This window comes from Leucoraja erinacea, chromosome 8 (genome assembly GCF_028641065.1).
Source record: "Leucoraja erinacea ecotype New England chromosome 8, Leri_hhj_1, whole genome shotgun sequence".
Lineage (NCBI taxonomy): Eukaryota > Metazoa > Chordata > Chondrichthyes > Rajiformes > Rajidae > Leucoraja > Leucoraja erinaceus.
In genome coordinates, this window is record NC_073384.1 from 31456942 (window position 1) to 31471651 (window position 14710).

Below are 14710 nucleotides of genomic sequence, written 5' to 3' on the forward strand. Positions count from 1 at the left end.
TTAAGGCAAAGATTCTTGATTAGTACAGGTGTCAGGGGTTAGGATGGAGAGATAGATCAGCCATGATTGAATGGTGGGGTAGACTTGATGGGCTGAATGGCCTAATTCTGCTCCTATCACTCAGCTAGTTGGAGGGACTGAAGCTACTATCCTTAGAGCAGTGGTAATTATTGTCGTGAAGTTTTGTTTGTGTCAATAAGGCAGCACCGTCTCCAGTGCCTGAAGTGTCGGCAACAAGGAGACATGTTTACAGGTATGGGTAAAAAGTAGGAGGAAAAAAATGCAAGGGTTCGTATGATCTGCAATGCATAGCCCGTACGGTTGGTGCAATAAAATTCAATAATGACTATCAAAAGGGTACAGGATTGAGATTAAAATTTGCAGGTTTATGGAGAGTGAAACTAGATGGCTAGTCCTTCAAAGGTGTGTCGTAGAAACTTTATGCCTGTTCGTGTCCTGTATCGCCTAAATAATCTTGTTACTTGGGTTTTATTTTCTGTGCTGGGATTACGGACTACATCATTTAGTGGGTATTTTGGCGATGTCAGTCATTTAACAAATGGCCGATGAAGGATCTCGATCCAAACATCACCTATCTATATTCGCCAGAAATGCTGCTTGACCTGCTGAGTTATTCCAGTATTTTGTGTCCTTTTATGTAACTAATGTCTGTTACTCTGTTCCTTGGTTTCTTAACTTATTAGGTGCTTATGGGAAGAGTGCCAGACAGAGGTGGCAGGCCAAATGAGATTGAGGCCCCTCCGCCTGAGATGCCACCATGGCAGAAGAGACCCGATAACTTCCAATCTAGTGGTGGACGAGGAGGTGGAAGAGGTGGATATGACCAAGGGTCCCATGGAAGAGGTGGATATGACCAAGGGTCACACGGAAGAGGTGGATATGACCAAGGGTCCTATGGAGGAGGTGGAAGAGGCGGATATGATCAAGGATCCTACGGAGGAGGCGGAAGAGGCGGATATGATCAAAGCGGGAGAGGTGGGGGCCGAGGTGGCTATGATAGGACAGAACAAGGAGGACGTGGAGGAGGCAGAGGAAAAGTTCAAGGTGGATGGTCAGATGGAAGTGGTGGTCATCAAGATTCTAGCTACCAAGGGCATGGTGGCTACAGAGGTGGTGGTAGCTATCAAGGGGGTAACTACCATGCAGGTGGTAGCAACTATCAAGGGGGTAGCTATCAAGGAGGTGGTTACCAAGGACATCAAGACAGCAGATATCAAGATGGTGGCCATGATCAGGGTGGAGGACGAGTTGCAGGACGAGGAGGTCGTGGCCGAGGGGGTCGTGGAGCGCGTGGGGGTCAAGTTGGTGGTTGGGTCAGCAGAGGTGGACAAAGCTACAACCAGGGAGGACAGTTTGAGCAATATTTCCAGCAAGGAGGCCAACAATATAATGCATCTGGTTTTTATCAAGGTAGGCAGTATTCTAGTTAATAACATGATAGTCTTTACTACTGGCTTCATCTTGTAAGCGGCACAGATTCTCCCAAACACCAGTTACCAACTCTGGAATGCCACTAAAATTAAATACATTATATTGTATCGGCAGTGTTGCAGATGTGTTATCCAAACAAACACAAAGCAGAAAAGCCTTTCTTCCAGCAGAAGTGAAAGCTTGTGATTCTAAACCTTTCTCTTCCTGCCTCTTACACCCGCATCCCCCCCCCCCCACCCCCCCACTTCTCAAAAAAAAGGTTTACAACATGAAATTGTACTTGAAGCGCAGCAAAAAAAATTGTACGTTTTTCTTTTCTGCATGTGTAGATGCCACTGGCGCAATTAGAATTCTTATTTTATTGAAAGTGCACTACATACTGAGTATTTGAGCCCAAATTAAACCCGCATTCCCCTTTCCATTGGCTGACATTTTCAGCAGACGCATTTGCAGAGCTTGCGATTCCCTTGTATTCTAGATGTGAAGCCACTCGGTTGTTCTTGCTGGCTGGTAATTGTAAATACATGTAAACTCGACAAGCAGAGTGAGTGATGGGGTGAAGCTGCATGAGAGGTGAGCAATAAAGTATCTGTATGTTGTTTTACTGTTTGGAATTGTTGAGTTTTTTAACTCCGGTTACAGGTGATGAGGGAAATCCTTTTGAGTCAAAAGTGATTTCTCCATCAACATTTTTGTTTTAAATATGTATGTTACGAGTGTAGTTTTGCCAAATAATTAATTGAGAAATTGTGATTGGGTATCATCCATGGTTCTTTGCTTATTTCTGACTTGTGTTTATCAGAGGTTTCCTGTTTATCATCCTATTTGCAAATACGTGTGATTTGAAAACTGCAGAAGATATTTACCACAGAAAGGGCTAATTGTTGGGTTTGAATAATGCAGCCTTAAATTATGATGCACAATGCCTATAATTCTACAGACGGGGGAGAATGTTGACCAAGCGTGGCTGATCATAATGCTCAGTGATTTGTTCCCATGGACGGCTCCATCCGTACTTTATTAAAGTTGAGTCCGTTTCTGAGGATATTAATCCATGGTCAAAATGCTGGAAATAAAAGGAAATTTGAAACGTTATCCTACATACACACTTGTGTGTTGTGATTTCAGTGATAATCTCTTTAATTTGAGCAAAAGTGTTTGTTAATTTTTATTTTGACTCTTGAATCACAACCTTTGTAGTCACTGCTCTAAATGTTGTCAAACAGAAACACGTGTTCTGTTTTAGCCAGTGCTATGAGCATTATGTGTCGATTATGATTACGTGGATTAGATTTTCAAATTATCATTTCATGTACATATGTAATTTTGCACAACAAAATAGCTTTTTGCAATTTACCACTCATTGCATACTGACTGGAGTTCACTCTTACAATTACACAGCAACAGTCCTTTATCAACTTAAGAGCTGCTGTTATAGACAAGACGCACTTTTAATTTGCTCCCAGCTTGTTGTTGTGGGCTAATTGGGAAGAGATCTTGTATCTTTAAGGGTTGATTATATATTTTGCTCTTCAAGCAGTTGTTTAATGTCCCACAGACTTGCTTGTAGGCACCAGAAGAAAACCAGACTACAAAGTGTTCAGCAATCATTAAAATCATAATTTGTTCCCCTTTGTATACAAAGTTTTTTGTTGAAAAGGAAATGGCATTTTATTTCATGCCATTTCCAGAATTTTCCTACTTTGTCCAAGAAGTGGTGGAAATTGCAAGCTTCAAAGGATACTGAAATTACAATATATATTGTACTTGTATGTTTTAAGAAGTTAAAGGTCTAATCTGCGTTTAAATGGAAAGATTATCTTGAATCTTCTATTTGGATGACATGTATTTTGAGGAATAGACTCTGGCGAGGGAAATTGTGCTTGGCTGATGCAATGTAATTCCTCCTCAAATGCTGTGGAAACTAATGTAGATTTAATTTAATACAGTGGTACAGACAACTGAATAAAACCTTTCTTTTGTTATTGAACAGCTGTATCTGCATACTTTATTCAAGTGTAGGAATAAATATCCTGTTGCTACCCCAGAACAACTGATTTGCATGCTTCAGAAATGCTTCATTTCTCCATTTTGTCATGCTGTTAATTGATGTGATCATAGTGGCTTGCAGGGGTTCTGCAATTGATCTTAACATTTTTGGGCTGGAAGCAATATGAATCAGCCAAGATTGTCACCCTGCATTTCTGATATTACTAGTTAGTTCAACTTGGGTATGGGATTAGACAGACCATGTCCATAGAGCCAAAGGAGGACAACAGTGGCATTGTTGCAAATGGCAATGACACAGAATGTTTTCCTTAAATGAAATATATTAGAACTGATAACTGAATAAAATGGGAGCATATGACATATACGCTTTAATTGATAAAGATTCCAATAATGTGTTGTATCCAGATTTGTTTGTAAACAGTACTTTATACAATCATTTAAGATTAAACCCTGGCTGGTTATTGAAATGCAAAATGTTAGGGGCTATGCCTGCCCACTTGCTTAGATAGAAAATACCTTTTTGTGGAAAGGTAAAATCATTCTGACTTAAAAGTACTTAATTATATGCTGGGTATTTGGGACTTTTAAGAGGTTTGATCATGATAGAGTATCCTATAGTTTTGTTCAAAAGTAGTCTTTTTTTTTAATTTTCCAATAAGCTTACAACAATATCCACAAATTTGATCAACCGAATACTGAAATTGGGTGCCGAGTAGCAGAGCACCATCCAGCTGGGTTGGATCGTGATACTTACCAATCACCTATCCAACTTCACATTTGATTCGATGGAGATTTTATGCTAGAATAAATGTCTAGAAAATTATTTGATAGAAATTTTTAAATTGCAATTAATTGTCATTGCATTCTAATTCCAAACGGGTTAATAGAAATAAATATCACAAGAATATTTCATCCCAGTTTCAAATATTTGTTTAAAATGTAGTACTTTCAATATTTTTCCTCCTCCATCCACCTCTTGCAACTATGTGTATATCTTCAAAGTTTTTATAAACATGGAACTAAGTTTATTGAGCAGCGGGTTAATTGATATAATGTGTTGACAGAAAATGTGTGTTATAATAGCCATGGGTTGTGTTTTGTGTTTTAGTATTGCAGTTTTGATTTGTACAACCAATCATGTTATATAATGGCTGTTAACCTGTAGCCTTATAAAATTATGAATTTCAAGTGACTATTTGATAGTACAGAGAACTAAATGGAGTTAATCTGTTCTTTGAGCTGATCTTATTCTCAAAGGGTAAAAAGCCTCTGGGAATGGGGAAATTTAAATAAAGCCCAGATCAATGTGAGAGCTTCCTAGGTTTCCCAGTCTTGATGGATAGTCTTTGATCCATAGTGTGGATGTTTATGATCACATGGGAATGATCAATTTTATTAAGCAATGAGGAATTTGGTATTGGTTTATTGCTGTCATGTGTACAGAGAAAATTTGTTTTTGTGCAGCTGGGCAAATCATACCACATGTGAATAAATGTCTGACTGGGCTGCGTCCACAATTCGCTGAAATTCCTTGCAACCTTAAGCAGAGCAGTTGCTATACCAGGCTGTGATGCATCACAATAGAAAACTTGTTATGGTGTATATGTAGACATTTGTAAAAGCCATTGGATTTTCCAGTCTTCTAAGGAAGTAGACGTGTTCAATATAAACGCAATGGTTTGAGGTCATCAACATCTTCTCTCCCCTCCCTTCAATGAAAGACATATTGTATAATAGTTTGGCTGAAATCTGTTTTATGGAACCATGAACATATTGCAATGAGCCCAAGTAAAAGCTTTCGATGTGTAAGAAGGATCTGCAGATGCTGGTCTCTACCCGAAATGTCACCTATTCCTTTTCTCCAGAGATGCTCCCTGATTCGCTGAGTTACTCCAACATTTTGTGTCTATCTAAAAACGTTTGTTACTGTGCCATTCAAATACATTTACCCTGAAAATCTGTGTCCAGCTAATGACATTCCTGGATTTAGCTTGTCACATATTTAGTTTTTAGCAGTCAGTTATCATGAATTCTAGTATATATTGTTGAAATTGTTGTAAATTTATTTGAAACATTTTATTGTTAGGTTCTGCTCCAAAAGTCACTAAGCTAACTCCAAATGATCTCTGCCTTTTGTCAGTGACAAAAATACACGAGGCTTTCTTTGATTGCAAGAAATGTGAAATTTAATAGAGTGCTATGAAAAACTTTAAGGTGAAGTAAGTTCAGCTAAATTAAAGTTTCCAGTTCTGCATTCTGTCCTTTTTTGGAAGGATCATAAAATGTAAATAGATTGCAAATTAAACCTTTCTTGTGCTTCATGGGTGAATTGGTGCTCGGGTCATAGAACATTGTGACAAACTATCAGTAAGTACTTCGAGCTCAGACATAACATTGTTAGATGCTGATTAAAGTGCTGGACCAAGCCAACTGATATTTCTATTTCAATGGGCCCTGAAATTTGGCAAAGTGAATGTATTATTCTGTCATCAACCATGATTGAATGGCAGAGTAGACTTGATGGGCCAAATGGCCTGATTCTGCTCCTAGAATTTATGAACATAGGGTTTGAATTTAAGTCAAGGTATCAAAAGGACACACCAGCCAACAAATAATCCCACCAACAAATTATCTCGCATCTCTTTGGATGAGGATTAAATTTAAGAAATATACAATTCATGAAGCAACAGGTTCATATTGTCCAACACAAATTATTTTGACAGTGGTGTATTATGGGATTAAACTGCTGGAGCTCTCCTTGGGGAAACAATTAATTGGCTGTATTTTGGGGTTATGGGAGGATGATGACAAAATGGGTTGTTGCTAAATTTTCAGATATGGCTTATCAGTAATAAGTGCATGTAACAAAAGGACTAATAAATAGCATATCTTCTAAAGATGCCAACATTTTATCCACTGCACATTATAATTCACCATCTTTATTGCATTAAAATACTTAGATGGTGGGCTACTTTCAAAACCTAAACAAAGACACTTCACTTAGGACATACATTCAGCTGCAGTTGGATTGAGGATGCAGTGGTTCAGAGCAGAAATAAAGCTGCAGCTAATACTGTTTGAGTTTTGGACCTATTAAAGTAAAGAATTTTGCAATTAAAGGCAAATTGTTAAGAATCTGTAAAGCATGAAAAACAACAAAACAAAACTTAAATCATTAATGGAATTTTATAGAATTTGAAAATGCTTGATTAAAGGGAAACTCCAATGGATAGATCTGTATGTACATCAGATCTTATCCAATTTCAATCGCCTTAATGTAGTCTTACATTGGAATTAAGTAAGAATTTTTACTTGCTGATGCTCGGCAAATTGATTTGACAATGCTCGGTTAATGGAAGGGAGATGGAAAGTTGTTGCCTGGTGATAAAGGTTACAGATGTTAAATGATCAACCTACGAACATCAGCCAGCAGTTAATGTGTTTTCTTAGTGTTTCCCTTTAACACCTGCAATTATGAAGCACATAATTACAATCATACTGATGCTTCAAACACAAATGTTTCATTATTAACATACAACCACATTGATGTAATTTTAAATATAGAGGAAGTAATATTGATATATTGTTTCCTCTGCAGAAAAGTTATCTTCTTCTGTGTCGAATCATAAAAACCGCAACCAGAAATGTGTTCCTTACATGAATGATGTAATCTTCAAACTCCCATAGGTTTGATGCCTTTTAACGTTTTTCATCTCCGCTGCTTAAACTCGCACAATTGGATCCTCCTCCTGCGTTGAATAACTTATTCCAGTGACTTGTGTATTTGGATCTTCATGTGTATGAGATAAACAGCAGCCTGGTTCTACATTGTCCAGGTTTTTTTTTATCATGGTCTATGCCAACTAGAAATATGGTCTATTTTCAAATCTTCAAGAAGAATGGAATAATATTAGCATCAGCAGTTTTCACTGGATAATTTACATCTGATTGTAGATACATTAGTCTTATGCACATATTGGCAGTAAAATAGAGATTTTCTTATTGGGTGAATTGAAACTGTTACTGTATTCATTGTCCTTGATGTTTCACCAAAGGTCATTCGAAGACAAGAATGATGGAGGTTTCATCTGTTGATTAACAAAATATAATGATATTGCATACAGTTTGACAATGCTGTATTTAGACAAGCTTCCAGCAGTTTGCTTAACCTTGTACATCCCCTCTCCAAAAATTCAAAATCGAATTCAAACTCGTGCATCACCATTGCGTCAATTGGAGAGTAGTACCTGGTACCAATTGTGTGGAGCAAATTTACAGAAATAAATATTAGCCTAACTAATGATTCTTTGACATGTAAACAAGCAACATGGATCCCTTAAGAATGGAACAGATGGGTGGCAAATATTTTTTGTGATTGGACCTGTACACCACTAGTTCTCAACTCTGTGGAAGGTGATGCAAGAGGGAACAGTTCTGGAAATTATTAAATCACTCCTCTGCCAGCCTTGCAAATGCTGGAGCAACCAGCAGAGGACACCCTCGGGCAAGATCTCACCATGTCACTATGATTGGTTAGCACGCAACAAAAGCATTTAATTGTATCAGTATACGTGACAGCAAACTAAACTCGAAATAATAAAGTAAGGATTGTAATTTCTTGATTACAATTCTTGCATCAGTATCTGTTTGTTTAAATAATCACAAAAAAAGCGGCAAAATTGTCATCTCGCAATTTTATCTCTGGGATGGTAATCAAGTTAGATGCACATGTTAGTGCACAGTATTTCTAAGGAAACTTTAAATCCCACAATCGAGTGTTGCTTTATCCGGTCCAGTGTTCTGGTTACTGGATCTTAAAGTTGTAAATTCAGTCATAGAGCATGAAAACAGGCCCTTTGGCCCAACCTGCCCATGTCAACCAAGATGCCCCATCTACTGTAGTATCACCTCTTAACCCTCTAAACATTTCCTATCCAAGTACCTGCCCAAATGCCTTTTAAATGTTGTTATAGTACTAACTCCTCTGGCAGCTTGCTCCATATACCCACCACCATCTGAAAAGTTGCCATTCTGGTTTCTATTAAATCTGTCTTCTTACCTTAAACCTATGTCCTCTGGCTCTTGATTCCCCTTCTCTGGGTAAAATGCTCTGTGCATCTACCCTATCCCCTTCATGATCTTATACACCTCGATAAGATCACCCCTCAATCTCCTGCGCTCCAATGAATAAAGTCCTAGCCTGCCCAATTTCTCCCTATAACACAGGCCCCCAACTTCTGCAACATCCTCGTAAATCTCTGCAGCCTTTCCAGCTTAACAAATTTCTTATAGCAGGGTGACCAAAACTGAACATAATACCCCAAATGTGGCCTCACCAATGTTTTGTACAATGGTAACAAAGCATCCCAACTTCTGTACTCCATTCCCTGACTGATGCAGGCCAATGTGCCTCAATCAGTCAGTTTCTGACCACTCTACCTGTGATACCACTTCCAAAGAATAATGTGCTTGCACTCCATGATCCCTGTGCTCTGTTCCCCAGAGCCCTGCCATTTATGAAGGTGTATAGTTGAAAGTAATGGAATGAAGAATGTTATTTAAAAGTTTAGCAAGTTTCCAATTACCATCAAGTACAGGTGTTATTTGCAATGTCCGTTGTTGCCATGTTTTCAGGGAATTGTTTTAGTTTGATTTCTGGGCAATAAAAGCTTTTTTCAAGGGGTGGTAGCTTTGTATTCTTACAACATAACTGTGCTAAGTTGACTTTTTACAGGAGAAATACTCAGCTGTGCAATCCCATTCAGTAGTCAAGAAACCAATGTTCTGTGGAGAATTAGGCCAATCAGTAACTGGAATGCTTTTGGAATAAGTTAGGAAATAATTGACTACAAGGTTAAATTCCCAAGCTGTGACAAGACCACTTGAAATATTAAAAGGTATTACAATCTTTTGCGGTGGGTGAGGAATGACAATTGGTAAAGGTAAGTTCCCTCATCCTAAGTGGGAGGTTTTTTGCTAGTTAGAAAGAAAGAAATAGAATTAATGTGTTGGGTCATCGATTCTGCATAAGAACTGACTGAAATATTATCACTGCTGTCTTCATAGACTACCTGACCCGCTAAATGATTTTCATGATTTTTCACGATCTCCAGTTTGCAAGCCATGGAGTTATATTGCCCTTACTCTTTCACTGTCAAAACCTTGCAACGTGTACTGCATCACAATGCAATGATTCAATAGGGTGAAACATAGAAACATAGAAATTAGGTGCAGGAGTAGGCCATTCGGCCCTTCGAGCCTGCACCGCCATTCAATATGATCAAGCTGATCATCCAACTCAGTATTCCGTACCTGCCTTCTCTCCATACCCCCTGATCCCCTTAGCCACAAGGGCCACATCTAACTCCCTCTTAAATATAGCCAATGAACTGGCCTCAACTACCCTCTGTGGCAGAGAGTTCCAGAGATTCGCCACTCTATGTGTGAAAAAAGTTCTTCTCATCTCGGTTTTAAAGGATTTCCCCCTTATCCTTAAGCTGTGACCCCTTGTCCTGGACTTCTCCAACATCGGGAGCAATCTTCCTGCATCTAGCCTGTCAAACCCCTTAAGAATTTGTGAAAAAAGTTTTTCTCATCTCGTAAGTTTCTTTAAGATCCCCTCTCAATCTCCTAAATTCTTAGAGAGTATAAACCAAGTCTATCCAGTCTTTCTTCATAAGACAGTCCTGACATCCCAGGAATCAGTCTGGTTCCCAGGAATCAGTCAGGAATCAGTGAAGACAATTAGTGATAGAATCATGGAGTGATACAGCATGGAAACAGGCCTTTCGGGCCAATTTTCCCACACCAGCCAACATGTCCCAGCTACACTAATCTCACCTGCCCACATTGGGATCCATATCCCTCCAAACCTGTCCCATCCATGTACCTGTCCATCTGTTTCTTAAACGTTGGGATAGTCCCTGCATCAACTACCTCCTCCAGTTTGTTCCATACCCTCACCACCCTTTGTAAGAAAAAAGTTATTCCTCAGATTCCTATTAAATCTTTTCCCCTTCACCTTAAACCAATGTCCTCTCGTCTTCCATTTACCTTCTCTGGACAAGAGTCTGTGCTTCTACAGAGCATTTTAAACACATCGATAAGATCAGCCTCCTGCGCCCCAAGGCATAGACCCAATCTAAAAGGAAAATACTGCTGATGTTAAAAATTTGAAATAAACAATAGACAATAGTTGCAGGAATAGGCCATTCGGCCCTTCGAGCCAGCACCGCCATTCAATGTGATCATGGCTGATCATCCCCAATCAGTACCCCGTTCCTGCCTTTTCCCCATATCCCCTGACTCCGCTATCTTTAAGAGCCCTATCCAGCTCTCTCTTGAAAGCATCCAGAGAACCGCCCTCTGAGGCAGCGAAATTCCACAGGTTCACCACTCTCTCACCACCACAAAAGTGTTTCCTCATCTCCGTTCTAAATGGCTTACCCCTTATTCTTAAACTGTGGCCCCTGGTTCTGGACTCCCCCAACATCGGGAACATGTTTCCTGCCTCCAGCGTGTCCAAACCCTTAAAAATCTTATATGTTTCAATAAGATATCCCATCATCCTTCTAAACTCCAGAGTGTTCAAGCCCAGCTGCTTCATTCTCTCAGCATATGACAGTCCCGCCATCCCGGGAATTAACCTTGTAAACCTACGCTGCACTCCCTCAATAGCATGAATGTCCTTCCTCAAATTAGGGGACCAAAACTGCACACAATACTCCAGTTGTGGTCTCACTAGGGCTCTGTACAACTGCAGAAGGACCTCTTTGCTCCTATACTCAACTCCTCGTGTTATAAAGGCCAACGTGCCATTCACTTTCTTCACTGCCTGCTGTATCTGCATGCTTACTTTCATAGACTGATGAACAAGGAACCCCAGATCCAACTGTACTTCCCCTTTTCCCAACTTGACACCATTTAGATAGTAATCTGCCTTCCTGTTTTTGCTACCAAAGTGGATAACCTCACATTTCTCCACATTAAACGTCATCTGCCATGCATCTGCCCACTTCCTCAACCTGTCCAAGTCACCCTACATTCTCATAGCATCCTCCTCACAGTTCACACTGCCACCTAGCTTTGTGTCATCTGCAAATTTGCTAATGTTACTTTGAATCCCTTCATCTAAACAAAATTCCGCTGACAACCCTGATGATTTTCCTTTGCACCAGCACCAACGAAAGAACTTTAGAAACATAGAAATTAGGTGCAGGAGTAGGCCTTCGAGCTTGCACCGCCATTCAATATGATCATGGCTGATCATCCAACTCAGTATCCCGTACCTGCCTTCTCTCCATACCCTCTGATCCCCTTAGCCACAAGGGCCACATCTAACTCCCTCTTAAATATAGCCAATGAACTGGCCTCAACTACCCTCTGTGGCAGAGAGTGCCAGAGATTCACCACTGTGTGAAAAAGGTTCTTCTCATCTCGGTTTTAAAGGATTTCCCCCTTATCTTTAAGCTGCGACCGCTTGTCCTGGACTTCCCCAACATCGGGAACAATCTTCCTGCATCTAACCTGTCCAACCCCTTAAGAATTTTGTAAGTTTCTATAAGATCCCCTCTCAATCTCCTAAATTCTAGAGAGTATAAACCAAGTCTATCCAGTCTTTCTTCATAAGACAGTCCTGACATCCCAGGAATCAGTCTGGTGAACCTTCACTGTACTTCCTCTATGGCAATAATGTCCTTCCTCAGATTTGGAGACCAAAACTGTACGCAATACTCCAGGTGTGGTCTCACCAAGACCCTGTACAACTGCAGTAGAACCTCCCTGCTCCTATACTCAAATCCTTTTGCTATGAAAGCTAACATACCATTTGCTTTCTTCACTGCCTGCTGCACCTGCATGCCTACTTTCAATGCCTGGTGTACCATGACACCCAGGTCTCGCTGCATCTCCCCTTTTCCTAATCGGCCACCATTTAGATAATAGTCTGCTTTCCTGTTTTTGCCACCAAAATGGATAAAACTTTGACCTACAGCCTTAATTTTGTTCTCTTCCTGACAAGCATTGCCTGACCTCTTAATTATTTCTGGTATTTGTTTGGCTTTACACCAAAGATTCACCAACAAAATACTTGTCTTCTCAGTCTTAAGCGGGCAACTCCTAATGCAGTGGCATTGGGTTCTAATTTAGATCGGTTTGAACATCATGCAGCATGTACTTTGGCAAGCCCCTACAGAATCTTATTTTTCAATGAGATCACCTCTCGGTCTATTAACGTCTACATTTATAGACTAATATATGGCCCTCTACATAACTCTTTGGCAAGATTCAATACAAGAATATTTACGGAAACTAAAGAGTAATATTAAAAATTAAGCAACTAGAATTGAGTTTGATTTCCAGTTTTAAAAGTGATGTTCCATCTTTGTGGGTGTCCAAATGCTATAAAATTCTCAAAGATTTTCTCTTGTAGTTTATTCCAACAACATTTTCTAATGGTAGTTGTTCATAAAGTGATCATTAAGAACATAAGAAATAGGAACACGATCAGACCCAATGGAAAAAATGTAGAAGCAGGTGTAGGCTGTCTGCACCTTTAATCCTCTATCATTCATCAAGATCATAACTGACCTGACTGTGCCATTTTTCTGCACTATTCCATATCCCTTGGGTATCTTAATATCCAGAAACCCCTCTGCCTTCTCAATAAACTCAGTAACTGCAACTCCACAGCTTCCTGAAGTAGAGAATTCAAGAGATTTACTACTCCTGAGTGAAGAAATCTCCCTCCACCCCACCACGTCTCTATCCTAAACAGCTTGCCCCTTATTCTGAGAATGTCCCTTGGTCCTTTACTCCTCAGCTGTGGGAGCAATTTCTCTCCAAGCGTGAAGCCTCATAAGAATATCATAAGTTTCACTCAGCTCTCTTGCATTTCTAAACTAGGGATTACAAACCTGGGCAACTCAACAGTTCGAAACATGACAAACCTGCCATTCATGGAATCAGTCTATTGAAGCTACTTTGTACTGCTTTGACCACGAATAAATCTTTTTTTGAATAAGATGATCAAAATTGTGCATAATATTCCAGTTGTCCTATAGAATGACCATAAGCCTTCCTTCCTTATCTATCCAAGTCTTATTACAATAATGGTTAACGTACTATTTGTTTTTCAAATTGCTGGTTAAGCCAACATGTTGATTTTAAATGACTTGAGTACAAGCACACCCAAATCCCTTTGAAACATAGAAAATAGGTGCAGGAGTAGGCCATTTGGCCCTTCGAGCCTGCACCGCCATTCAATATGATCATGGCTGATCATCCAACTCAGTATCCTGCACCTGCCTTCTCTCCATACCCCCTGATCCCATTAACCACAAGGGCCACATCTAATACCCCTTAAATATAGCCAATGAACTGGCCTCAACTACCTTCTGTGGCAGAGAATTCCACAGATTCACCACTCTGTAAAAAATGATTTTCTCATCTCGGTCCTAAAAGACTTCCCCCTTATCCTTGAACTGTGACCCATTGTTCTGGACTTCCCCAACATCGGGAATAATCTTCCTGCATCTAACCTGTCCAACCCCTTAAGAATATTGTAAGTTTCTATAAGATCCTCCCTCAATCTTCTAAACTCTAGCGAGTTTAAGCCGAGTCTATCCAGTTTTTCTTCATATGAAACTCCTGCCATCCCAGGAATCAGTCTGGTGAACCTTCTCTGTACTCCCTCTATGGCAAGAATGTCTTTCCTCAGATTAGGAGACCAAAACTGTACGCAATACTCCAGGTGTGGTCTCACCAAGACCCTGTACAACTGCAGTAGAACCTCCCTGCTCTTATACTCAAATCCTTGAACACACGCACCATCCAATCTCCCAACTCTCACAGCTACCTCGACTACTTCCTCCCACCGGGTCTCTTGTAAGGATTCTATTCCTTTCAATTTCTCTTCCTCTTTTGCATCTGCTGCCTCATAGCGCCGGAGACATCGGTTCAATCCCGTCCTCAGGTGCTGTGCGTGTAGGCTTTGCAGGTTCTTCCTGTGACCACATGGGTTTCCTCTGGGTGCTCTGATTTTCTCCCACATCCCAAAGATGTGCAGGATGTAGGTTATCTGCTCCTCTGTAACTTGCCCCTAATTTGTGGAGAGTGAATGTGAAAGTGGGATAACTTGGAACTAGTGTAAACGGGTGATTTATGGTTAGCATGAACTTGGTGACCAAAGGGCTGGTTTCTATGCTGTATCTCTAACCTAAATTAAACTACAATTCGTGATCATTGGCTC

At 40.0% G+C, this 14710-nt stretch overlaps 2 protein-coding genes across 3 annotated transcripts in view; one reads left to right on the forward strand and one right to left on the reverse strand.

The window, feature by feature from the left end:
- fam98a (family with sequence similarity 98 member A) overlaps window positions 1–3442 on the forward strand; it is a 37664-nt gene extending 34222 nt beyond the window's left edge. The window contains exon 8 of the mRNA XM_055639324.1: window positions 705–3442. Within this exon, the coding sequence (XP_055495299.1) occupies window positions 705–1451 (747 nt within the window). The 3' untranslated portion in view covers window positions 1452–3442. The remainder of the gene's footprint in view (window positions 1–704) is intronic.
- A 3187-nt stretch (window positions 3443–6629) lies between these two features.
- rasgrp3 (RAS guanyl releasing protein 3 (calcium and DAG-regulated)) overlaps window positions 6630–14710 on the reverse strand; it is an 81996-nt gene continuing 73915 nt past the window's right edge. For both annotated transcript variants that reach the window (XM_055639323.1, XM_055639322.1), the window contains one exon: window positions 6630–7550. The gene's annotated coding sequence lies outside the window, so the exon portion shown is untranslated. The remainder of the gene's footprint in view (window positions 7551–14710) is intronic.